General features: G+C 36.6%; 2 protein-coding genes across 4 annotated transcripts; one reads left to right on the top strand and one right to left on the bottom strand.

Moving 5' to 3' along the window:
- Positions 1-1,301: 1,301 nt before the first annotated feature.
- pacsin1b (protein kinase C and casein kinase substrate in neurons 1b) lies at positions 1,302-15,497 on the top strand. Of its 3 annotated transcripts, none has more exons than XM_060868313.1 (10): positions 1,302-1,459; positions 9,075-9,200; positions 9,346-9,502; positions 9,628-9,863; positions 10,134-10,292; positions 11,695-11,870; positions 12,226-12,346; positions 12,678-12,811; positions 13,041-13,215; positions 14,039-15,497. In XM_060868313.1, exons 2-10 carry the CDS (start codon positions 9,078-9,080, stop codon positions 14,048-14,050), a joined length of 1,293 nt encoding a protein of 430 aa, XP_060724296.1. In that variant the 5' UTR covers positions 1,302-1,459; positions 9,075-9,077; the 3' UTR covers positions 14,051-15,497. The 3 variants fall into 3 exon arrangements, with proteins under 3 accessions (XP_060724296.1, XP_060724294.1, XP_060724295.1); XM_060868311.1 differs by having other exon boundaries at positions 13,041-13,219; XM_060868312.1 differs by lacking the exon at positions 1,302-1,459 and adding an exon at positions 7,439-7,612 and having other exon boundaries at positions 13,041-13,219.
- Positions 15,498-16,230: 733 nt separating this feature from the next.
- LOC132844651 (SAM pointed domain-containing Ets transcription factor) lies at positions 16,231-24,619 on the bottom strand. Its single transcript, XM_060868314.1, has 6 exons — positions 24,251-24,619; positions 19,245-19,710; positions 18,078-18,275; positions 17,887-17,934; positions 17,615-17,749; positions 16,231-17,445 (listed from the first exon to the last, which is right to left on the bottom strand). The coding sequence occupies exons 2-6, from the start codon at positions 19,702-19,704 to the stop codon at positions 17,267-17,269; spliced, it is 1,020 nt and encodes a 339-aa protein (XP_060724297.1). The 5' UTR covers positions 19,705-19,710; positions 24,251-24,619; the 3' UTR covers positions 16,231-17,266.
- Between the last annotated feature and the right edge of the window lie 1,836 nt (positions 24,620-26,455).

The raw sequence follows: 26,455 nt of genomic DNA, 5'->3' as shown, positions 1-26,455 counted from the left end.
TTAACATCTCTGTCAGTTTCTGTGTGCTTTGCTACTACAGCCAAAACCATATCATGATGCTAAAGACTAAAAACTAATATACGCTCAGCTTTAATAATGCAAATTAAAGAGCAAACATTTAACCATATGAAATCCTTTGCACTTTGATTATTTGCTCAACTTGGTTACAGATGATGTCATATTCATCTTTTTTCACCTGACCCTGTCTCTTCAATGATGTGAGAAGTATTATTCCTAATATCAGTTCAGGGGTTCAACACAATTATACCACAAAGATGAGCTGAGCTTGCTGGTTATCAAACACTTCCCTGTGATATTGCATCCTGGACTTTCTTCAGATAATTTAGAAAATGTACAGCATCAACACACTGAACACCAGGGTCCCTCGTGGCTATTTTCTCCCTCCACTGCAGTTCATGTTGATGACTTCCAAGTGTGCTTGAAAGAACAGTTTGAATCAAGTTTGCTGATGACAGTCCTGGACATCAGAAACAATGAAGAGTCAGCATGCAGAGAAGAAGCAGAGCAGACTGCAGGCTGGTGTGTGAAAAAAAAAAAAAAAAAGAATGGCTGTTTATCTCAGAAGGACCTTTTTTTGCACTCGGTGTTACAGTCCTGTTGTTGGTAATGCTAAGCGCTCCAAGGTCCTTGTTGTTCACATTATACAAGACATTACCTTAACACCTCTTCCATCATTAACCTCACATACAGTACATTCCACATGAGATACCACAGAGATCATCCTGATCATCCTGTATTTCCAATATCTCAGGATGCAGGACCTGCTATGGGTAGTGAAAACATTTGAGAACATTGAGAGTCTCTCTCTCTCTTCCATTGAGGGCATTTAGCATTAATGCTGCATTCATAAAATTACCATCATTATTAAATAATCCCTCTCATTCCTTTCATTATGACAGCTTCTTCCCTGACAGCCTTTTACCAGAGGTGCTCGACTGTACTGCCAGTATTTTGGACACTTGTAAAGGTGTGCCACATTCTCTGTCAAAATTTAACTCGTATATCTTTTACAGCATGGATAGTAAATTATTTTATTGCAATTTTATATGAACCATAGTGATGTCATAGTCTTTATTAATCAGTGATCCAGAGTTTAGATATGTATATATATAACAGATGTTAAATTTAGAAGTGGCACAAGGTGTAATGCAAGGAAGTGTCTCTTTTTTCACCCAGTCCTTTGTCTTCTTAAGATGTTTTGTTAAGGTCCTATGGTCTACCTGCCAATTATTGATGGACCAGAAGGTTCCTGAAGAGATTATCAAAGTCTGATCTTTATATCTGTGAATGTGTATGTGTGTCACTGACAAGAAGGTGTGGCATTATACTGTGTTACAGACTCTCGTGTATCACAGGCGTACACCAAAACTTGTGCACTATAAGGAGTATCACTTTACAAGCCTGATGCACTGTTCTTCTTTAAGTCCGCAATCCTCAGGTGAGGTTTCATTCCTCCATAAATATTTAAGCCTGATATGGCCAAACATTTTATTTATTTCAATCAAATGATAGTTGTACATAGAAACCTATGTATACAGTAAGCAGTTTGTCATATACTAGTGCTTATACACAGTTGAACTATGATAAACAAATTGTGCAATTTACAAAATAAGTTACATCATAATGGCTTATTGTTTCAAATATACTTTACATATTATGCAAATACCCTGGAAGTTTGTGGAGGGTGTTGTTGATTTTGCGTAGCAGCTCCAACTGTTATTTCCTTCAGTGTTAACAGTTAAATGTGTAACCTTTACTCTGACATTTGAATGGTATTCCTAAGGGTGTGGTGGAGTTTCATCTCCTGTTTAGGAAATTGGTTTGTTGGTTATTACTCCAATGTTACCTATCAGGTTTTCTTTAATTACTATCATATTGATTAAGAAGGCAGTAAAAGCTCAGGTCAAGACTTTCATTGTAACTTTCACCATAGTTCATAATGAATAATTAATAGTAGTTAATGAATAATGTGCTTTAAGATGCATAGCTGAATAATAAGCAGTATGTATGAAGGGTTAAGCTAATCATTTAGATAAATACAATCTGTTTATTTAGTCATCTGATAAATCTGCACTGTAGCATCTTTTTATTTTGTTAGTAAAACTCAAGTGAGTTAATTTATGAATCCTCCAAAAATTTTGACTTTCCTTTTATTTGATGTCCTTTTGATGCTTTATTATATACCCACTATAATAATAATAATAATAATAATAATAATAATAATACTTTTTTTGTTTTACAGTTTCTGTTTTAATCTTACTTTGTGTTTCATTTTCAAAATTGATCTCATTTAATCCCAAATAACGATAATTTAAAAGTCTTTATAAGAATTATTATTTTTAAGGATAATTATTAGGCTTAAAATCAGAATAAAAAGTATAAAGCAAAGACTCCAAATACTTGAATGAAAAGAACTGTGACCACTTGCAATGAACCCTGACTGTGTCTTATCAGGTAACAGAAATCAATTAATAATTTACCTGTCGATGTATTTCTAGGAGAGTGGATATTGTATGGATACCGAATGTTGTCATTTTGCAGCATGGGCCAAGCTGTACTTTGAGCTTGGAATTCTGTTCAAATAAATATTGAATTTGTTGATATTTTTTCCCTCCAAGTCTAACTGTGGATGTAAACCTACTAGAATAGGATACAAATCTAATCTTGGCCTGGTGAGGTAATGCGGTACCAAATGTGATACCCTTTTGACACAGAGACGAGGCTTTAGTCGGAACAGGTGCTGCTTAAACCGACACGCAGCAGCGTGGATGACCTTGGATACATTGATCTGCAGCTCACGTCACTGTTGCAGTATATATTGAGTTGTGTTGACTCAGCATTCTTGGCTTTAGAGAATTTTCCTTATGGATCCAGTCTTACAGAACATGTGCTCCAATATTAGGCATATACACTGTCAAAAGTTCAAACATATTTTAGTATTTTAATCTCCAGAAGTTTTTACGGATTAACGAAATGAGCAAAGATTAATATATAAATATATACTGTATCTATATAGTGGTATTACCTCATTTGGCAGACATCCAGAGCAACTTATATTTTTATCTCATTTTATACAATTGAGGGTTAAGGGCCTTGCTCACGACCCCAACAGTGGCAGCTTGGTGGATCTGGGATTCAAACTCACAACCTTCTGATTGGTAGTTCGACATCTTAACCACTATGCTACCACATCTTGTTTAAATGGTAGACGTATAGTTTGATGAATCTAGTGTGTACACAAAGTATAGCTTTTTACATATATATACTTACAGTGGTGTGAAAAAGTAACTATTTTTTTATTTCTTTACACTTTTGTCACACTTTAATGTTTCATATCATCAAACAAATTTAAATATTAGTCAAAGATAACACAAGTAAACACAACATGCGGTTTTTAAATGAAGGTTTTTATTAGTAAGGGAAAACAAAATCCAAACCTACATGGCCCTGTGTGAAAAAGTATTTGCCCCCTAAACCTAATAACTGGTTGGGCCACCCTTAGCAGCAAGAACTACAATCAAGCATTTGTGATAACTTGCAATGAGTGTTGGTCCACTGCGCTGTGGAGGTCCACTCATCTTTGCAGAATTGTTGTAATTCAGCCACATTGGAGGGTATTCGAGGATGAACTGCATGTACTTCGAGCATAAGGTCATGCCACAGCAGCTCAGTAGGATTCAGGTCAGTGTTTTGACAATGTTTTGGATCATTGTCCTGCTGCAGAACCCAAGTTCACTTCAGCTTGAGGACACGAACAGATGGCCGCTCATTGTCCTTCAGGATTTTCTTGGTAGACAGCAGAATTCATGGTTTCATTTATCATCAAGTCTTCCAGGACCTGAAGCAACAAAACAGCCCCAGACCATTACATTACCACCACAATATTTTACTGTTGGTATTATGTTCTTTTTCTGAAATGCTATGTTACTTTCAGGCCAGATGTAATGGGACACACACCTTCCAAAAAGTTCTTTTGTCTCATCAGTCCAAAGAGTATTTTCCCAAAAGCCTTGGGGAACATCAAGATGTTTTCTGTCAAATCTGAGAGGATTTTTATTTTCTTTTTGCTCAGCAGCAGTTTTCGTCTTGGAACTCTTGCCATGCAGGCCATTTTTGCCCAGTCTTTTTCTTATGGTGGGGTCATGAACACTGACCTTAACTGAGGCAAGTGAGGCCTGCAGTTCTTTGAATGTTGTTGTGGGGTCTTTTGTGACATCTTGGATGATTCGTCGCTGCGCTCTTGGGGTAATTTTGGTTGGCCAGCACTGTTCCATGTTTTCACCATTTGTGGATAATGGCTCTCACTGTGGTTTGCTGGAGTCCCAAAGCTTTAGAAATGGCTTTATAACCTTTAACAGACTGATAGGTCTCAATTAATTTCTTTCTCATTTGTTCCTGAATTTCTTTGGATCTCGGCATGATGTGTAGCTTTTGAGGATTGATTTTGAGGTGTGATAAACCACAGTCAAGTTCTTTTTTTTATCAACTTATAAAATGCGTTGATATAGCTGGGGTCTGATAATTTGTAAAATAAAAAATAAAAAAGAGAACTCTTTGAATCAAATAACAAAATTTAAACTGATACTGATATTTGGGTGAATTGTTTTCTCCTCAACAACCTCAAGTGTGCAGAAAAGCAGTATGTGCATGCTGAGCTATTTTTTTATTATGCACATGATTATTCTATATATTATTTAACCCGCTTGTTTAATTTTGATGTTCATTAACAGATTTGTGCAGAGGAACAACTATCTGTCTTTGCTTTCTCCTGTGGTGATGCTTTACATGGTAAATGGAAATGGTAAAAGGCTATACTTTGTGTACACACTGGAGTCATCAAACTATACGTCTACCATTTAAACGAGATCAAGTCAAGTCAAGAAGCTTTTATTGTCATTTCAACCATTTATAGCTGTTGTAGTAAATAGTGAAATGACACAACGTTTCTCCAGGATTGTGGTAGCATAGTGGTTAAGGTGTTGAACTACTAATCAAAAGGTTGTGAGTTCGAATCCCAGATCCATCAATCTGCCACTGTTGGGGCCCTGAGCAAGGCCCTTAACCCTCAGTTATATAAAATGAGATAAAAATGTAAGTTGCTCTGGATAAGGGTGTCTGCTGAATGAGGTGATAGTAACTTAAATGTAAATGTGTAGCGTGCACAGCATTGATAGTAGTGAAATTAATGTTAGTTGAGAAATTAGTGTTTTTCCTGATGTTTCACCTCCTGGAGGAGTAAGCCTGCAATGTTGTAGAATTTTACTGAAGCTGCCATGAATGCAGTGAAATGTGTATCTGCTCTTGCTCTACCCTGCTGGGACGGCGATCAATCATTACATTCTCTCTTTCATTCATTTCTCCCTATCCCCTTTCCATTCTCCATCCTCTGTGGCTTATCCTGCCAATATCAATAAGTGGTGGATACTGTAAGATATAATATGATATTTAATGAACATGATATAACATGGTCAGTTGCTGATTTTTGATACACAATTAAAAACTAAATGCAAAAGACATACCGCTGGATTAACTTGTTTAGTTCAGATAATTGAACTTTATAATGAGTCAATTTGAATTCAATGCTATTTTCGGTGTGCATTGAATGAAAATGAAAATTCCACATTAATCTGGGCTTGTCTATTTACAACGTCTAAAAACAGTTTAGGAGCATGCTGATAATCAGTTAAGTGATATGTTAAAGGAAACATTTGCAATTTTAAAAATCTCTTTTTATTTTTTTATGGCACTTTTTTAAATGCCAAATAACAGACATCAGTTTTTTCCAAGGTAATTCCTTTTAGAGAAATCTGAAGCCATTTCATGTTACCTTTCTTAATGAACGCAATTCCATAATTCTGTTTAATTGAAAGTGGTCAGGGGCGCATGGTGGCTTAGTGGCTTAGTGGTTAGCACGTTCGCCTCACACCGCCAGGGTCGGGGTTTGATTCCCGCCTCCACCTTGTGTGTGCAGAGTTTGCATGTTCTCCCCGTGCCTCGGGGGTTTTCTCCGGGTACTCCGGTTTCCTCCCCCGGTCCAAAGACATGCATGGTAGGTTGATTGGCATCTCTGGAAAATTGTCCGTAGTGTGTGATTGCGTGAGTGAATGAGAGTGTGTGTGCCCTGCGATGGGTTGGCACTCCGTCCAGGGTGTATCCTGCCTTGATGCCCGATGACGCCTGAGATCCCCGTGACCCGAGTATAGTTCGGATAAAGCGGTAGAAAATGAGTGAGTGAGTGAGTGAAAGTGGTCACTGCAACTCTGTAAGGTCACATGATGCAGGAATTTATGAGAGAAAGGGAGAGTTTCCTTTATTATTCAGGCAGACATTTATGATGCCATGTACAGGCAGACATTTATGATTGCTGTGCTGTTAAAATGGTTAGCCAATTACATGTAAAATTTTGCTTTGGCACACAGTTGATATCTTTTGTAGTTATGAGTTTAGGAATTTGCTCACATTCATAACTGGTATAACTTGTGCAGTATGGAGTAGACAGACATATTCTGCTTATATAACTGTAATTTGCTGGGAGAATAAATGACATAATTACAACTGAGAATGTGTCAAAAACATTGTGAAGCCTGAGCTAATCTGAGCTCTTAAATAAAGATTAACATGCAGTCACTTGATGATATTTGGCAAGCTTTAAAAAGTGTGTTGGGTAGTGTCTTACTTCATTAAACTGTCATAACTTTATTGTTATTGACTTTAGATAAACGCATACTGTGACTTACGTTCAGACTTTGAACATCTCAGCAACCAGATAAGTTATCTCAAATATGTGGTGTACTGAAATCCCTTTAAATGGAAATGAATTGTAAAATAAAACTTGTATAAGTGTCTCATATATGACTGTATTCCTGGCACATGCCCAGTATACCCAGGATAGGCCCCAGATCCACCATAGCACCCCATGTTCTTTAGTTTTACTCCCAACCGTGCTACTTTATATTACCTCTTGGTATGAATGTGTGCGTGTGCATGTTCTCTGATGTATTCCCATTTTTTTAATTCCCACTAATCCTGGGTCCACCACAGCCCTAACCAGGATAAAGCTGTTACTGCTAAGTGAGTCAATTAATATTTCTGCCTTGTAGATTGTCAGAAACAAACAAAAAATCCTTTGTGCCATTTAAAAGTGGCTACATAGCGCAATAAGTTGTCTGTCAGAGGTTTTACTTTATAAAGTGTTTTTTTAGTTAATAAACGAAAGGGAGTCTAGAATTCAAAGGCTTAAATTGAATTAATTTATACACTTGTCTACCACCAGCAATTCATTTTCTTTGCTCCACTCTCTATCCCTCCCCTCACTGTCAGAACTGTTCAAGAAGCAGAATGTGATTGGATTCCCGCCCTGCCATTCACATGCAAAGACACACACACCTCATGGCAACACCCACACAGCCAACACATTGTGCGGTTCTATACCATATGGACAGATTTTTTAAGTGGGACTTGCTTGAGGTTGATAAACATGAACAATAATAGCACAAAAGAATAATAATAACCTGATGATGCTGAATTGTAAGAGAAGTCACATGTGCATGGAATCTATTTGCAGCTCTGTTTGTCTAATGAAAGAGAGCAGGTAAGCTGTTATTGTCACCATGGTGCTTCTGTCTTGTTACACTACAGCTTTGTTTATTTACTCTGGTGTTTGACTTATAATAGGGACACAGAAAGTTTTATTCAGATGCTTCCGGAAGCTCTTTTGCTCCATGCAGCATCTGATGTGAGATGTTTTTTTTTTTTGCATGTGGTTGTGGTTTATGGAAATGATAGTGGTTATGTAGGTGGCTTTTTCAACATCTGTTCATAAAGGCATATATTTGTCTTCATATGAAAACAACCTATGCAAATAAATTTAAATGCACATTTCCTATATCTTACGTCTATATTTTTTCAAAACGAGTAGTTTTGAACTAACTGATATGATGGAATTTTAGTAAAGTTGATATGCATGACATTTTTCTGTCTCTGTAAAAAAATGCATTGTTTTTAGGATTTTTCAAGGTTGAGAAATACACAGTTACACTGAGTTAAGGTAGTTTATAGCTAAGATGTTTTAGCCATGCTTACAGCTCTATTGTCTGCTGTGGCAGCAGCCTTGCATAATTACGGAACAAAAGCCCCTTCAGTCCATTGGTGTGGATTAATCCGACATTGGGTCGAAAAAGTACTACATTTCAACATGTCGTTGTTCTTCTGTATTGTTTTACCCACCTGAGAAAAATATCGCACACATTCAAACTCTTTTATCATTAAATTGAAATCAAATGTATTTTATATTGTGTTTGGTTTTGAAATTGTGCTACCGTATTACCTTCAACTGACATACTGAATTCGTCCCTCCCCCACTGGCCTCCTATTAAACATGAATGCTGCACCCCCACGTTAGGCAACAGGGTAGTGCCTCCTCTTTGCTCTCAAAACAAAGTCTATTGTCCTGTCAATTTTGAAAAATTCAATTCAGATTCGTTTTCTGAAACAGCTGATACCAGTTTTATTAATAAGTCTGGAGGTTAGGATGCGGATGCTGAACAACACGTGTTCAGAGAGGTGTTTTTTTTCTTTTGTGTTAACAGTAACTTGTTAATGTGACATGACAGCATATACCATGTATAGCATTTCCTCAGGGCTCTTATTTTCATGTTAGATCATCTCAGCCATGCCTGCTTTTGTAGTGGACAAAAGAACATTGTATGCTAGACTTCTAGTGTTTATAGATGCATTGATATACTCCGTTGTCTAAAAGTGTCTGGAACAGAAATCAATGGACTGTTATCAATTAGGGCACTTCAAGTGATGATCAGTGTATTATTTTTAGAAGAATTATGCACTGTGAGACTACATATTAATAACTGGTGTTGCTAATGTACAAGCATTTTTTAACATAATTATGATGACAAATAAAGAATTACAAATTGAGTAAACGTGTAGGAAGATACACACATACAGTACATGTAAGATAAAAACATAACACACTAATACATAATACATGTTAAGAAAAGCATTTTTAACTGACAGTGTTCTTTTAACCTATTTTGCAGTGTATGGTGAAATCCACTCTGCTGCATTTATCTACATTCGTGAGTTTGTTCTGCCAATTTCACAGCATGTCGGTTAACTACGATGAGAGTCTGGTGTCTGATGAGACCACGGACAGTTTCTGGGAGGTCAGACCCTTGTTTATTTCAACATAGAGTTTCTGACACCTGACGATAATGATTTTAGTCTTTGGCATGACAATTTTTGGCATGACATTTTTTTATCATTAGCTCATTTAAAGAATTGCTGTAATCTGAGCCATTTTTATCACAGGTTGCAAACTACAAGCGTACAGTAAAGCGCATTGATGACGGTCACCGGCTCTGCAATGACATGATGAGTTGCATTCAAGAGCGTGCCAAAATAGAGAAGGCATATTCACAGCAGCTAACAGACTGGTCTAAGAGATGGAGACAGCTAGTGGAAAGAGGTACTGAAAAGTAAATCATTCATAGAGTTTGGACATTTATTCCATTTTCAAGTATAATTATAATTAAGTATATATAGACATTAGATATAGAACCTCCTATACTTTCTGTCTTGTCTGTAACTCAGGGCCACAGTATGGCTCAGTAGAGAGGGCCTGGATCGCAATGATGAATGAAACAGATAAAGTGAGCGAGCTTCACCAGGACATAAAGAACATTCTAGTAAATGTGGACATGGAGAAAGTGAAAAACTGGCAGAAAGACTCATACCACAAGCAAATTATGGGAAGCTTTAAGGAGACTAAAGAGGCAGAGGAAGGCTTCAGAAAGGCTCAAAAACCATGGGCCAAAAAGCTTAAAGAGGTGAGGAACATTATTGTTAAGTTTACATATTGCCATGCAATAAGTGCTTTCAGTTTTTATTTATTTATTTATTTATTATTTTTTATATTAGAAATAGTAAATAGTACCCTATGTTGCAACAGTTTTTAATTGTGCTCTAACAAAAGCGCACATTTGTTTGCAGAATAGTTCCATATGTCTAGAATTATGCATGTATGAGCACTAAGCATTTTCTTAGCCTCGGTTAACTTACAGCAAATTAATTTAAAAAGACATTTGCCTTTCCCTTAGGTGGAGACAGCAAAGAAAGCATACCATATGGCCTGCAAGGAAGAGAAGATTGCCTACAGTCGAGAAGCCAACAGCAAGGGAGAAGCATCATCTACCACTGCAGACCAGCAGAAAAAGTTCCAGGAGAAGTTGGACAAATGCAAAAGTGAAGTTCAGAAGGTAAGTCTGGGAGAATCATATCATTTCATATCATATCATATCATATCATATCATATCATATCATATCATATCATATTTAATCAGTGAGTATGCATGCATTCATTTTCCATATAAAAAAAGTTTGTTATCTGTAGGTTAATGCAGTTGTTTTATGACATTTCATGAAAATTGTTTTTGGACAAATAACGTATTGTTGGTTACAAAAGAAAATATATTTCCTTCATTAAACACTTAAGACACCCTCGGTTATCAGGAATGCAACAGTGCAATGAAGTACAAGAGCTTGAATGCATTTAGAAGATCCATCTCTCATATAGGGACAAACATGCTATCAAAGGCTACAACTTATTCTCTGACCATGAGGTCAGCATTCACAGAGAGTCTTAATATCCCATGAGTATTGCACACTAAAGATCACAGAGTATAGCAAGAGCATAGCATAACAGCAGCACTGAATATTGAGTGGTATTGAGGTATTTGTTTCATATGGCACATCCCAGGTGGATGCTTATTAAGATCAACATGCTGCACCAATTATCTGCTTTAAAACTTGTGAATCTTTAAAATTAGAAGAAAACCCATTTGACGTTTGAGCAGATGGTGCAGATCATGAGAATGAAACTTGACTAATGAGCTATCACAAAGGAAGTAAAAAATGGCCAGTACAAATGGCCAGTCACTGCCCAAATATAGAGTTTAAATGCAACAGCAAAAGTAGTAGTAAAAATGGGAATGCTGCACCCCAAACCTGCCCCTCAAAACAAAATCATGTGCCAGTAATGGTGACAAGATCATACTGTATATATGCTTCCTGAGTAAATGGTCCAGCATGCATATTCTGTATGACCTTTGTGTTCTCCCTGTCAAATGGGAAATAGTAGCAATATATACCCCTTAGCCTGGGATTGACAAATTTACAAGAAGGTGGTTTAGTTAAGTGAGAACATTTACAGCATATCGAACAGAATGCTGACCGCCCAGTGGCCTATACAGACCATGGTTCTGCCTGTTGTTATGCACTATTAATCAGACCAGACATACTGTCCAAGATGAATTGCTCACCTTGAAATGAAAGGTTGGGTCTCTGGGGACAACCCCGGCATAATGGGATGCTTTCAACGGGTTACACACACTCTGTGCATGCTATATCTATTCACTATTGATAGATGTAAAGTGGTTATAATTCAGACAGATTTTTACTGGCTATCACTACAACAATAGGAGTAGGTAAAACGCATGTGTTATCATTTGACACAGTTTCTTTATTGGGGATCAATGTTTAGACATGACAGTCTGTGGTCAATCTTAGTAAGTCATATTAAAAGAAGACAAAACATAGCATATGTAATAAATATTATAGATTGTGCTCATTGTTGTAGGTGTTTTTTGTTCTTTATTGTAGGCCAAAGAGAAGTATGTGAAGGCTTTGGATGAGCTGAGCAATTGTACACCACAGTATGTGGAAAACATGGAGCTGGTGTTTGAACAGTGCCAGCAGTTTGAGGAGAAGAGATTGGCTTTCTTCAGGGAGGTGCTTCTGGATATCAAACGTCATATTAACCTCACAGAGAACCAAAGGTCAGCCTAAAGATTAGCTCCACTTAACAACTCTCTGCCAAAGCTGATATAGCTATTTTAATTAGCTTCTGTTAAGGTAATTTTTCGGCCGTTAGATTCTCTAATCTGTTAATGGAACTACATCAGCTAGATGCTAATGTAATGATAGCTGGTCTCTAGAGTTTTGTGCATTTTCAGCAATATTCTGTTTGTCAATTAATTTTTTATTTGCAAAATTGGACTTGAATAAAATTTCCCTTAAAGAAGTTCAGTTTTACAAAGTACACTTTACCAGTCCATTGTATTTGTTGTGTAACTGTGTAATGAGATCTAAAGGAAAGAGAAAAATAAATGACTGTCCTGTATTTTTTTGCAGCTATGCCACAGTTTACAAGGAGCTTGAACGAACTATCACCTCTGCCAGTCCACAAGAAGACCTCAGGTGGTTCAACAATAACCATGGCCCAGGCATGCACATGAATTGGCCGCAGTTTGAGGTGAACTTTTAAGTATAAAGTGATTACAAGGGCGAGGATGATAGTAGTTTTTTAATGTTTTTTAAAGTAAAACTTTAAACTTAACTGTGGCTTACTTGAGGGTAAATCTGAGGGTACAGTAAATCCTACCTGAGTGTACTTTTTGAGGAAGCAGAAGACTGTAGATTCTGTTTTTAAATCTCACTGCTTGTATACATAGATATTAACACTGCTTCTCATGACATTGCCACTGTTAAACAAATATCTTTTTTTCTGATATTCTTTGACATTTAAGATGGATTTGTTATGCACTTAATTAGTATAAGCTCTGAAATCTCTTTCTCTTCCCCAGGAATATAACCCAGATCTCAGCCATGCCATCAGCAAGAAAGAAAAAGTGAAAAAGAACCATGATGGTGTCACACTCACCCATGTCATGACTGTTGGGGACCAACACTCATCACCACAGGTTGAAAACCGTAGCAGGTACAAGTTAATGCATTTCTTTATACTAAAAGGACAAGGTAAACTGTGAGCTTGGGTTAGAGCAGCAGACAGAGAATTCTGACTGATCAGAAGTAACAAACTCTGAAAAATATAGCTGTTTTTTCTACCATTCCATTATTTGTTCATTATGAATTACTCATGCTCAGAAACAAAACCCACATATCCATTGTATTTGTAACAGTTCTGTTTGACCATTCTGATGTTTCAGCGTGAGCAGTTATGAAAAGACCCAGGCCTACTCGGCAGAGTGGTCGGATGAAGAGCAGGCCGCTGCAGAGACCAACGGAGGCAACAACCCATTTGAGGAGGAAAGGAGCCAAGGAGTGCGAGTCAGGGCACTATATGATTATGAAGGGCAAGAACAAGATGAGCTCAGCTTCAGAGTAGGTGAGACGCCTAACATCAAATTCCAATAGATATCAATTCCCTCACTGCACTTATATATTGTTTGGGGATTTTGGAATTAAGTCCTTCTCTGGAGAAATACTACTGTGAGTTGCAAGTGTTATGACAGGATTTAACAACCAGGGATATGTGGTGGAATTGCATGGGGGTCCTAAGACAGTGATAACCACGTCAGTGACACAAATTTTAGATAATCAAGTAAAAGCTTATTAATTCTGTAACAATTTACTATAACCTCATAAATCAAAAATGATAGAAGTTGATTGAATTAATCATTGGCCATGTCATGAGGCACTATTTAGCATGTGAGAGTTAAACATAAATTACAGTGCTAGCTGTCTAAATTAGATTTTGTGGCTAAAGTATCTGTAGCCTTATAACTCCTTAAAATCACTGCAAAACGACAGACAAATTATCAATAAAAGAAAATCACCAGAGGAGGAACATCAAAACAAAAGCTCTGACATGTGCCTCAAACAGTCAGCTCCTGTGAGTTAATATGACATTATTATCAGTGTGAACATAATGTTTGGAATAATTTTTTTGTAGTGGTACATATTCTATTTTTCTGTCATTTGAAACCAGAAATCCTATGCAATGTAGTTTTAAACATTGTGTGCTTGCTGATATTGCTGTAAAAACTGTAAAATCATTGTCAAAAAATAAAAATCTTATTAGTATACAAGCAATGGTCTGGCCATTTTTTTTTTGGAGTAGAAGTATAAAAATTCCCTGTCACCTTCTCTGCATGTCTGCACTCCTGAAGGTGAAAACTAAGATGGTCTCATTTTTCCTTTCCAGGTGATGAACTAACTAAGCTAGAAGATGAAGATGATCAAGGATGGTGTAAAGGAAGACTGGATGACGGGCGGCTTGGACTGTACCCAGCCAATTATGTTGAACCTATTTAGTTGCCTTGTGTGAAAAAAATGGTCTTGTTTTAGATGGGCCTGAAAGACTGAACATAAACAGAGACTCCAATCAATTTCCATGAAAACCAGAATCTTATACATTCATACGATACCCTAACAACAGAAGTGAAGAATCGAATGTACATAAAGTATGCTGTATCTGTTGTGTTCATCTTCACATTCCATTTGGGTTATCAGAAACAAAATGTTTCCATATGTAATGTGATTTCAGCAGACACAATGAAGGCCTTTATGTCACTGTGGCTGTAGCCTGTTCTGTAAGATATTGATATAATGTGGTCCATGAGGCCTAGCATAGCAATGCAATATGCAATATGTATATTTTATTAGTTTCAGGTGTTGTAGTGACAGTCTTATATTTGGCCCTGTTTTATTATTTGCCTGGGTTTTAACATGCATACACGTCTTTTTATGTCTTATTTATTGATTTGCTGAGTTCCCTGTCATAGGTGTATATGATTGTGTGATGTTTCTATCTCTATGTACTGCACATGAAGACACAGATGTTTTGGCATGTGTTAGTGTTTTCACTTCTCTTCTACCTGGAATGCAGCCTGCACTGGAATTCGTCACCATATTGCAGCTGGGAGGTGAAGCTCTGGCCCTGGCATTTAGCAGTTTGGTTCATGCTTGTATTCCTTAAATGCTGTCATTGAGTCTTTTTGGATGAAAGAAAATCTTTCAGCACTTTGCTGTTTTTGTAACAATCACATTTAATTGACAAAACTGTCATGTTAACATCCTCACAACTTACAAAGTAATTACCTCTTTAATATATATATATCAGACACATATTTCTAAATGCAATTAACATTACATTTCTCAAGTAAAACTAAACTACTATTTGTCCATTTTAGGAAAATACCTGAGCTGAGTGCCTAATATAATTATAAAACATTTTCTCTAATTAATATTTTACAATGTTCTTATGACTGTGATATCATACAATTTGCATTGATATGCATAAAGGACATATGCATATGCCTTAAGGTAATATTTAAAGGTAATACTTTTTTGTATAGATACAGTAATACCTTACTTAAACAATGGCAGTGCATCTTGCAATGAATAAACCCAGGTTGGCAATTTAAATGATTATTGCCTCTAGGGTTTGGTTAGTGTTAGAAAAGTTAGATCTTCTGTGTAAATATTTTTTCTACACTTCAGAACCTTCTCTTTTCTGTTTGGCCAATATTAAGGGCATGGGAATGGAAACACCAGCATGATCTGAGTGTGTTTAAGCTCACATTTAAGCTGATTTACTTCTAATGCCAGTGTAGTGACTGTTCAACTGTTCAGTTCTAAATTAAAGCCTAACCTGTAACGAATTAGTGGTGCAGTATGTCTAACTTATTTTTACAGGCTATGTGGATCACAGCAGAACAGCCAAAACCTCTGTGACAAAATTAACCACTAGAGCGCACTGGTTAGCATTGGTGTTTACAATGCTTGAACAGTCATGATAACTATATGTAATTATACTGTAATTATATGTAACTCATTCAGTCCATAAGCATGAAGCTTGACTAATGAGCTATGCAAGCCTTTCTGACAGTCAAAAATTACCAAAAAGTCAAAAAGTGGCCAATCATTGCTCAAATATAGATGGTCAAACATGCATATTCTCCTTTTGGAGAAACACTAAATATAAAGATACTAATTTGATTAGTATCTTTAGTCATCAGTACTTCTATACCATAAAATTAAGACTTATAAGACATTATTAATCGCTACATTTTGAATATGTCCATACTATAAAAACATAATGATTTTCATATATCATTAAACAATATGAATGATTAGATGATTGACTTAACATTAAATCACTGCTTTACATGTTAAAATTAGACAAAGAAGAAGTTACCAATAGCCCATTTGTCACAATGGGTTTCATTTTTACTCCTCCACTTTGGCATCACAAACTTAACCAAAATTTTAATTAAAAGTCAAAAAACACAGATTGTTAGCTTTTTTATGATTATTATTTTGATATTATTTTGAACATAGTAAATGTGGAACTTTGAAGGACTTAAATAAAAAAAACATGATGGAGACTCCAGGTAACAGAAAGTTTTTATGTCAATGTATTAACAAATCATTATATAATTAACAATGGCAGACACTGCATAAAAGAAATCCAGTGAAAAAGTAAAAGCACAGACCCACACATGCACTTACACTTACATTAATTCATTACAGTTCCTTAAAACATTAACCATTTACCTAACTATTAACTTGAAAAGAACATTCTTATAAGACCTTTTCTAAGAACATGTCACTATTAACAATAGTCATTAGCTAGCAAGTTTGCCTTTTGCAGCTCATCAGAGAGAGCACAAGATGAGCTTCCAATGGAGGATGACCATTTATGGAAGCTCATTGAGGTGAAGACTTTCTTTACTGTTGATGCCTTAAGGGAGGGTTAATTTTAATTTGTATAATTTAAGGGTTAAGTTTGCTGTGTGATTAGGCCTTAAAAAAAAAAAAGAGCTGAGTTGGGCGAAGGCCAGGACCAAACCCAAACATGTGCCTGAGTTGGCTACTTATTCGCACAGGGAGTGGAGGTTTGCTCAAACATAATTTGCAAGCATTGACATAGTGCTATGAAAGCTGTCAGAGAAGAACAAGTGTTTGATGAATGTCAGTGTTCGAACTAAAGAAATAATTTACAATAAAAAAGAAATAAAAGCAAATTTTATGTTTTAAACCTGTTTCCACATTTAGTAAGTGCCTAAAAAAATGATTCTAGGTTATTGCTTAAGTTCTTCTTTGCTAATAAGCTAACTGATAGATGGAGACAGGCAGACACTGCGGATAGCCAAGAATTTTATGTGACCTACAGTATATAGTCATAAAATGTCTTATGTAAAATGTTTTATTGAGATTAGAACCAGATTCTTCATGTAAAAGTGGTCACATTTCATTCCACAATGGCACTTGGACTAAAGCATTATTTAATCCACTCAACACAGAGTCCAGACCAAAACATGAGTTAAACACAGAAAAGGACTAGAGCACATAGACTCTAGTTCTTAGGCAGTTTGTCAGTGCATAGCAAACAATCTGTCATCTTGTATTTGTTGGACTGTTGTTGGACTTATACTGGGTGGACAAACTGATAGACCAGTCTCTGAGACACATCTGGTTTGCGAATGATTCCCTTCTTGTAGTACTGCCTTATGGAGCGGCTAAGCTTGTCGTAGTTCATTGCTGGCCGGTTCTTCCTCAGACCCCAGAGTCGTGCTACATGAGCAGAATCTTCAATTTTGAAAATACCTTCAGATAAAAGATTGATACATTTTCATCTCAATACAGAAAACGATTTAGCAGTGACACGTGAAAAAACGTTTATATTAAACAATAAACAAGGTCTCACTATGCCGAATAATATTAGCTTTCATTTACTGGAACTACTGGATTGAATTCCCCTGATAAAATTTTATACCTTTCTCTTTATTGAGCCAGCGGATGCAGCGCCCATAGCTGTGTGGTTTAAGCAAGAGCTCTTTGAGAAACTGCCACAAATGGATTGGCTGACCGGAGCAAGAAGAATCAGCTTCTGACCACAATTCCTCTCTCTCTGTTGGACGACACCAGTTAGTCTGATAGCATTTGACAACAGTCTATTTTTTTTCTTCTCTGTGACTAATAAATGTAAATATGCTGTTGAGGTTTCTACCCAGATGTCTTTACATATCATTATATAGCTGAACTTACCTGTGATTCTGCACTCTCCTAATGAACATCTCTCTTTCATCCAGGCAGCTAAGCACACAGAGAAACTTGTAAGTGATTCACTCTACGTAATGCATTTAAAATAGTTATACCAAAAATATACTGAACTCGTCATGCCATGAATTTTTCATTTCAATATGTATGTTATGCATGTGTAAGCATAGGTAAAGCACCTGATTTCCATATATCTAGATGAGCGTGGAGTGTGTCACCACACTGTGGACAACGCTGCCGAAAGTCTTCCTCAGTCATGGCACACAAGTCTTTTCCATTCAGATCCTGAAATGCTTTGCCCACCTGAGGGAGTCGATATAGGTGCTCTGTCCACAACAGCCACTTCTGAACATTTCCACTACTCCACTCCACCGGATCTGAAAGATCCGATATAATCTTGACTAACTGCACAAATTTCAGCATTTCCTTCCCATCTACCTTAGAGGCATCACTCAAATAACATCGGGATTTGCAATGTTTGTACAGGGCTTTGTTTGTTTTGATGTGCCAGTGTGATTCAATGATCATGTGTCATTCAAGGAAAGCAAAAAGCAAAAGTGTGAACGGGGGAACGAGTGTTTATCCAAGGAGGTGTTGCACAATTACTTACTTAAAAGGAGTGAAATTTGCCCCATGACAACTGTCAGTTAGAAGAAATGTCAGTAAGTCCAGCAATAAAATCAAGAGCAAGTGTCAGTGAGGTTTGAATAGATTAAGAGATATACAGCAATACAAACACAGGGAAGTCATTCTTTTTCTATTGTTAAGCTGTAGAAAATTTTCTTTTATTCGGTAATGTTAAATGTTTTAGAGCACGTCAACACAGTATGCAGGAGCTGGCTGTTGATGTTTACTCTTTTAGTCAGCGCTCCTCACCTGCGCAGGACAAGGGCTTGGTTGAACAGTTAGACACCACCTGCTGGGTAAACACCAAAAGCCCTAAAGTAAAGCTACTCCAACAAAGTTCTCAGGTCATTTGCAACAACTCCACATGCAAGAATGGGGATTAAACAGATCCTTGGTGTATAATGCTACGTTTTGACGATAGATGTACTCTGCGCAAACATCTTTCACAATTTCTGTTTAAATAAAGAAAATAATCTGATGGTTCTTTGAACGTCATACAGTTTGCATGGTGCCAAGGTAAAAGTACACATGAGTGGATTAGAAATGTCCATTTTCTTGCCAAACATTCCATTATCTGATAATGACATTTCTAAATATGCAAACTGCAACACTGTACAATGTTCCAAAAGAGTATGAAGATAAACAAATGCAAAAATATGATTTTTACATCATTTTAAAACACATTCACTTTTCAGAACCCTAGTGATCTAGCCTCTTACCTGGTGTGATGTTCAGCAGCTTACAGGCTGTTTCAATGTCCTTTAGCACTTCTCCCACCACAAGGCTCTGTACTTGTTCCAAAGATCTCTCCTCCACCTGCTCTTCAAGACCAGGGGACAGTGGCTCAGTCCCTAATCCAGGACTGTCAATCACAGGGCACTGTTCTGGCTCTGGACATGGTCCCGGATTATGTCCACTAGCAACTGATGCAGAGGAGTCCGCCACTCTCACCAACCATGTGGCATCTTCAGTGAACAGCATGTCAAAACAGGACAGGTAGAGTCCTGGAAGGGCACGATCAGTACTGTCCAGTCGTGGCTTATTGTCCACCAGCTCCAGAGTCTCCACTGTCCCATCTTCTGTTTTCAGAACAGCCAAAGAGTTTTCGGACAAACTGGAGAAAGTGCGTGCTGTCTGGAGCAAGGCAGTGTCTGGGGGGACCCGCACTGGGCTAGCCATGACCTCCTGAAAATGAAGAAGAAAAGTGATTCCTGAGACAATCGTCCTGAGAAAATAAGGAAAAACTCTCAAAATTAAAAATGACAACAGGATATGAGCAAGTGATTCTGAACTGGACAGGCATTTCACTGTAATCTCTATATCTAAACTGAAATGAATGAACATTAAGTAATACTGAAAATAAAATGTACTAGCAACATTTTCAAAAGTAATACTGTTAAGATAGAATCAATACTTAGGGTTTGGTTTCAAGATGGTAGCTCTTAATCAACACTATGTTGTCCTGTTCCATAGTCAAAGTCAGAATCCAAGCTTCTTTTAAGAGATATATGTGTCTTAGTGAGGCTGCTTGTCTCTTTAAGTGGTAGGGAACACATGGGGCAAGGAAACCAAAGCAATTCACGGTGTAGCACTGAGAGGCAAAGACCAAAAGGGATTGGGCTGCACGACTTACTCACGGGTCACTAGTATACAATTGAGGCAAATGTTTGAGTAAATAAGATGTAGTTGATTCCCACTTTCAAAGTGCCATTCCCGCAGTCCCCTGTCTCCAGAGTCAGCATGAGCTTTTAATGAAAGATTATGAAATGGGACTTTCATTCCCAATGGGAAAGTAAGACACAACTCAAGACGAAAGATTGACAGCAACTGAAACCTGCTGACTGAAAAAGAGCAATAGAAATCATGCGAGACATTAAGATGGTAGGAGATTATAATTTTAATTTGACCTTGACATCAATTTATTCAATATAGACAAATATACAGTATTTGTGAGATTATAAAGTAATAAATATACGAGTACTCAGAAAAGCATTTTACTGATAGATAGTGTTGCTTAATAAAAAGTATTTATTTCTAGAATGAAATAAAATGCAAGCTAATCTGCCAAGAGATAAATCCAGGCATGAAATTAAAATGTCTCGAAATATGCTTAATATTCATATTTAAAAAAGCAAAAACCAACATTCTATTTTATATTGAATCTTCATTTTCTGTGTGTGAACTCATCTTAATTTTCTGTAATACTCCTGTTTTATTACATGCTGCCCTAGGGATTTAAGAGTGCGGTGGTATTTGGTATCTATGTGTTTGAGTAATGATGGCCTTGTGTAACCTTTTTGCTGATGAATTAAAGGGAGCACAGATGGAGAGTGAGAGCTCAAATGGTCATTGTTGATTATCTGTAAATGTTCTTGCACGTCCATAGTATAATTTCTCGCATGCCACATGCTCATTGATACACCTTGCATTTGTTTGGACATGGTGACACTCAAATTCATAAAATCTGATGATGGCTCCACACCCAGTCATAGCAAAGAAAGCCAAAGACAAGCTGCCAGTCTATCAGTCAATAGAAGAGATGGAAGAGGGGGAAGGGGGATGAGGGTAGGGGACATTTCTATACAGTGTTTACAGACCTCTGTGCTACCACAAATATAAGACGTTGGTAGTGTCTTTGAAGGTGCACTCTGGTTAACCCTAAAGGAAATGAAGTTATCCACATTTAAACATTCCCCCTTCTCATCTCTTAACACTGATCTAGCTTGCTTGCCCTCCTACTGCTCCTGCATTCTCTCCTTTCATCCTTCTCCCCTCCCTGGAAAATGGGGTGCATCTTTCCCTTCATCTATGGTCAGCTTAGACACACGCAGACTGCCGTTCTCTCTGTGTAGCAACAGCTTGAAGTAAGTCCATTATCCTGGCACATTTGGCCATATTGACTCAGCACAGGAGAAAAGGGGACACAAACACACTCCGTAGGCAAGAGATTAGCGCCTGTGACTGATCTTTAAATGAGTTTGGTTAAAGACTTGAAAATTCATTTCAGTGGCATTAAGAGTTTCTCCTTTTGCTGGGTCAGTGGTGCTCATTGATACTGAGAAGTGAAGCGTTTAGAGATTTGGCAAACAGTTTTGGTTAAGACTTGGCAGCTATACTTTGTTCCAGAACCGGTCCGATTGCTTAATCTTTTAGTCACTGACGCTTCCTTTAAATACGACTAATAAAGCTGAATAAAAACAATCGTTAATTAATCACTAACGGTCCTTAAATCTGATGGCTTTAGGTTATATTTCAAATGTGCTTGCTTTCAGAGACATTTTAGTTTCATTTTGTACTTTTAAAAGTTTATTAATTTATTCATTTATGGTTTACTATAAGCTACTACATTTACAAAAATGTATACTGATCTAAAAACAATACCTCATGTCTAAGATATTGTTCGAGGCTTCCCAGAAAATTAACAGATGGTTATCAAATTAAACGTTACAGATAAATATCAAAGGAATGTTCCCATACTGCTACCCACCCTACCTTATCCTCTCTTATTAAGAAAGATGCTTCCTTGTTTGGTTGTAGACTTAGCAAATGTGTGAAGTCATGCAAGACCGTTTGCCACCTGTAAACAGCATCACATTAAGGATTTCAAAGTGCAATTTCTGGTTCGTTTCTCAAAAAGGAAAGAACCAGAAACTTGACACCAGGGAAATTGCCTTTCCCTGGTGTCAAACCAGGATGAATGTACAGTAAGCATTAATGTCTTACTGTACATTCATCCTGGTTTGACACCAGGGAAAGGCAATTTGTAAAATATGTAGGAAGAAAAAAAAGCTTAGATGGGCATTATAAGCCGGCTTATAACATTTATAGTGTTATAGGTGTTATAGGTAAAGATTAACCAGTCAAACATCTCCCCTACTGATAATAGGCTATTAAATATCATTTCAAGTCAAGTTCCTGAGTTTATTCTTTGCTGGAAACAGCTTGCACAAACCCACTGTTTTCTCTGACAGCTGGCCAGTATACTGTATAGTAAAACACTATAATAATTAGAGTTGACTATATCTCGAAAAGACCATAATTCATACTGTCTCATTCTGTGAGAACGTAAAGTGTGGCATTTTTAAAGATTGTTTCTCTGACATTAACATTTTCCAGTCTTTGTTTGAGAGAAAGAATTCAAAATTATGAGCTTGACATATAGTGATAAAAGTGCACAACACATCTACAAGTTTTTCTACACGTCTACTTTCCCATACTGAGGATTTTTGTATGACTTATTTGACATTGTCAGCTCTATGTTTCGTTTATTACAAAAAAGACACCAGTATATGAATTTCAATCCATGCATAGTATGGTATCATGCAAATAGCCAAGTTACCACGAAGTCACCCAGTTAATGACAGCCATAGATAAGAATCATTCTCCTGGCAGCAGAATCAAAATATGAACGCACTTGTGACAATGTTCAGTACTCTTAAATCTCTTGGTATTTTTGGCAACCATTTCAGAATACTTGGCTTAATATCTGGTGCAGGTGTGACAGCAGGCTTTAGTAACAGACTTTATTTTAGCAAATCTATTAATGAACTATATTGTTGTTCTATAGTATTTAAAACTTTTTAGTCAATTAGAATTGTGGTTTAAAAAAACAAAAAGATGATTTATATGATTTTTAAAAACTAAAAATATCAATTCATTTAAAGCAGTAATGTTCCAAATGGAATAAACACGCCATCCCTTTATTTTCAATTTTTTTTTTGAAAGATGTAATAAGAGCAAAGATGAGCATGTGGAAAAGTTACATTTCTGGATGCAGTTCAGAATGTAGACAAATAACCCTAGGGATATTCTTTCTTCAAGTCTATGTACAAACACCACAGAGACTGGATAACTGTAGACAGATAAACAAAAGAATCTGACAAGAAGACAAGCTCTGATGTGAATAAGTTTCACTGGTTATAGTGTAACTGTCAAGTTTAACTGTTAAAACCTGGCAGTTATAATCCTCTTTCTCCCTCTAACATACACTACCAATGGAATTTTAAGTCTAGGCTTATTTAAAGTAAAAAATGTATTTTGCTTCCTTGAAGTGAAGAAAAAATTATGAAGGCTGTTTTGCATCTCATGTCTACACAAAGAAGCCATAACTGGCCTGTTTGCTTTACTTTAGCCTAAGTAACCCTTTAGTTCATGTTCTCCTTAGTATCTTTTGACAAACTTTAAATGTGCCTTTAGGAGTTTAGACGTTGAACTTGTAAGTCACTTGGCCTTTCCTCAAGGGAAAATTTGTTTTCAACTACAGTGGAGAGGCGGCATGCTGCCAACCCACCATATTAGAAAACAGTTAGGAATCTTACATTTTTTTTATGACTCACTGGGGTCTTAACGTAAGTCACACTTAGAAAGGGCTGAAATGTTGTAACACCTACAAACAGGTGCACTCCCTACATTAGGATTGCTTGATCTGAATACCATATCAGCCCTTATTAATCATCAAAAGAACACACAAAAGGCTTGGTAAAGATAAGACACTAACTTGGTGCACTTTTACCCACTCAGCTTTTCAGTGTGCATTTTCCTTGTTCTATATTTAAACAATTTTCTGTAGTGTAAATGTCCTTTCATAATTTTAAAGCTTTTAAAATATAAAATATTGCAGTAAAAAAAATCCATTAATTTAAACATTTTTATGGCATTTTATTAAATAAACATATTTCTCAGACCATTGTTAAAGCTTAAATACCGTATGCTCACTTGACCTTACCTGTGCAGATGTAGTGACTGTCTGAGGAAGCACCAGGAGGGATTTCTTCGTCTTTTGGGTCAATGTCCACTGATGCCGTCAAGAAAAAACTTTTTTTTTGGTTTCTGCTGCTGTCTTGAACTAACAGAAACTAGTATTCAGTTTGGCTGTCATATCTTCTAAAGTCTTTCTGAATGTGTGATGTGTTCTCAGGTTGTTTAAATAGTAAGATGTTGGAGATCCCGCAGCAATACTGTCTCCAGGCACGCACCGCCACATCACTACTAACACTGATGGTGTTAAACTTTCCTTGGCCGTGTGTGCATGTGTGTATACCTGATGTGGGTGTGTAGACAAGCTCTCAAGTCCTGTGTGCAGGAATGCCTGCTCCATTGACTCCAGTGCTGGCATTTATAGGCAGGCATTATAAACTTGTGTAAACACTTCTAAGTGTGGACCACCTCTGCCTTTCAACTAGAAAGGAAATAACAGTTTGGTGAAGAGTCCTGTAATGAGACTTTGAGTGCCATATTGTTTTCTTCAACCTGGTCACAATCAAGTTGAAACTTGTTAAATGAAGGCAATGTTTGCTCATAAGAATCAAGTTCACAATTAGAATTTGTATGAAGAAATGTGTTGTAGAAATGAAAATAATTAGAATTTAGTGGGATTTTATGCATACATTCATGACAAGCCATTTGCTAATATCAAAACAACTCATAAAATATGCACAAATAATACATATAAACACTGTGTAATGATCCAACTACAATAACTGATGCCTACAGTATGTTTCTAATAATATCAATTGGAAAGTACCATGTTTACAACGCAGGAATGTGTTTGATCATTATTCCTTGAGGCATTGTTGAGAGATTACTGATCATTATGTAAAAATTTCAGTGAGGTCTTTAGTGTGCAACCATTTAAAAGTGAACCATTATAATCTTGAAGGGTAAAACTTCATTGCTCACTCAATGTTTTTTTTTTTTAATAATTTATAACGACACTACTGCATATTATAGTGAAATATTTCATAATTATATAATGTCTGATGTCTTTTAATTAGAATAAATATGGGTAATAAGATAGAAAATATATTATATCCATGTACTGATTCCATATCCCTTGAGTTTCTGTTTGCGTCAGTAATGTACCGATGATGTCCCTGCAACTACATGGCATGGTGCTTTGTTTGCATAGTTAAACAGACACACCAACACAAACCATGACTATCTCACACATACGCAGTGCCAAATTTATAAAAAGCTGAATGTGGGCTTACTAGTATGTCAGTATCAAAAAAATAATACTATCTTAAAATACAATAGTATCTTAGCATTAATTTTCTGCAAAATATTGTTCTAAACCTGATTTATGGAACAGCAGTAAGATACACCACTAACCAGATATATTTTTGTAAATGAATTTTAAGGACCCTGTGTTTCAAAAGAGATTAAAAAGAGATTTATTTTACGTCTCTCGTGACTTGTTTATTCAGCATGTTTCTCATAGAGGGTTAATTTGCATGGCAGTTGTAAAAACTGAGTGAGTGAGTTGAGATTCAGCCTTTTTACCTCCTCATTCTAAAATAACATTCTCATAGAAACATAAGAATTTTTGGCCAGTAAATTGATTCTGCACTGTATTTAGTCATCAGTCAAAACAAATGGAGCTTAATTCAAATTAAAACATGATTTGCATAGAGGTTTATTTCAAATTTCCACTTACAATTTTAAACTTGAAGAATGTAGAATGCATTTAAATATCAGTTAATAAACTAGCTGCTTAACCAGTCAAACATCTGTTTTGGTAAAATCTTAACATTTAACTTCTAAAAGCAAAATCAGCAACACATAAATTAATTCTAAACAAAATTTTATTAGTGTGTTTTTATTACTATCAGATAGCAAAAAAGTAACTTTGTATGATAAATGGAAACAATATCAGATCTGATGCCTCATTGACTTCTCAGGAAATTGATAACATTCTTCAGATTAAGACCCAATATACAGTATTAACTGAATTAACACCTACAGAGTTAACTCTCTTAATAACACTATTCCGGGGGGCACGGTGGCTTAGTGGTTAGCATGTTCGCCTCACAGCTCCAGGGTCGGGGTTCGATTCCCGCCTCCACCTTGCGTGTGTGGAGTTTGCATGTTCTCCCCGTGCCTCGGGGGTTTCCTCTGGGTACTCCGGTTTCCTCCCCCGGTCCAAAGACAT

The sequence above is a fragment of the Tachysurus vachellii genome, chromosome 4 (genome assembly GCF_030014155.1).
Source record: "Tachysurus vachellii isolate PV-2020 chromosome 4, HZAU_Pvac_v1, whole genome shotgun sequence".
Taxonomy (NCBI): Eukaryota; Metazoa; Chordata; class Actinopteri; order Siluriformes; family Bagridae; genus Tachysurus; species Tachysurus vachellii.
This window is presented reverse-complemented; position numbering and strand designations above follow the sequence as displayed.

What these genes read in the sequence shown, in the direction of transcription:
- LOC132844651 (XM_060868314.1), bottom strand. Translation starts at nt 19,704, where the DNA reads ATGGCTAGCCCAGTGCGGGTCCCCCCAGACACTGCCTTGCTCCAGACA. An exon ending in TCTAGATATATGGAAATCAG is followed by an intron (nt 17,935 to 18,077) that starts GTGCTTTACCTA and finishes CTGTGTGCTTAG; the next exon opens with CTGCCTGGATGAAAGAGAGA. An exon ending in AGGAGAGTGCAGAATCACAG is followed by an intron (nt 17,750 to 17,886) that starts GTAAGTTCAGCT and finishes GTCGTCCAACAG; the next exon opens with AGAGAGAGGAATTGTGGTCA.
- pacsin1b (XM_060868311.1), top strand. Translation starts at nt 9,078, where the DNA reads ATGGTGAAATCCACTCTGCTGCATTTATCTACATTCGTGAGTTTGTTC. An exon ending in CCACGGACAGTTTCTGGGAG is followed by an intron (nt 9,201 to 9,345) that starts GTCAGACCCTTG and finishes TTTTTATCACAG; the next exon opens with GTTGCAAACTACAAGCGTAC. An exon ending in GCAAAAGTGAAGTTCAGAAG is followed by an intron (nt 10,293 to 11,694) that starts GTAAGTCTGGGA and finishes TCTTTATTGTAG; the next exon opens with GCCAAAGAGAAGTATGTGAA.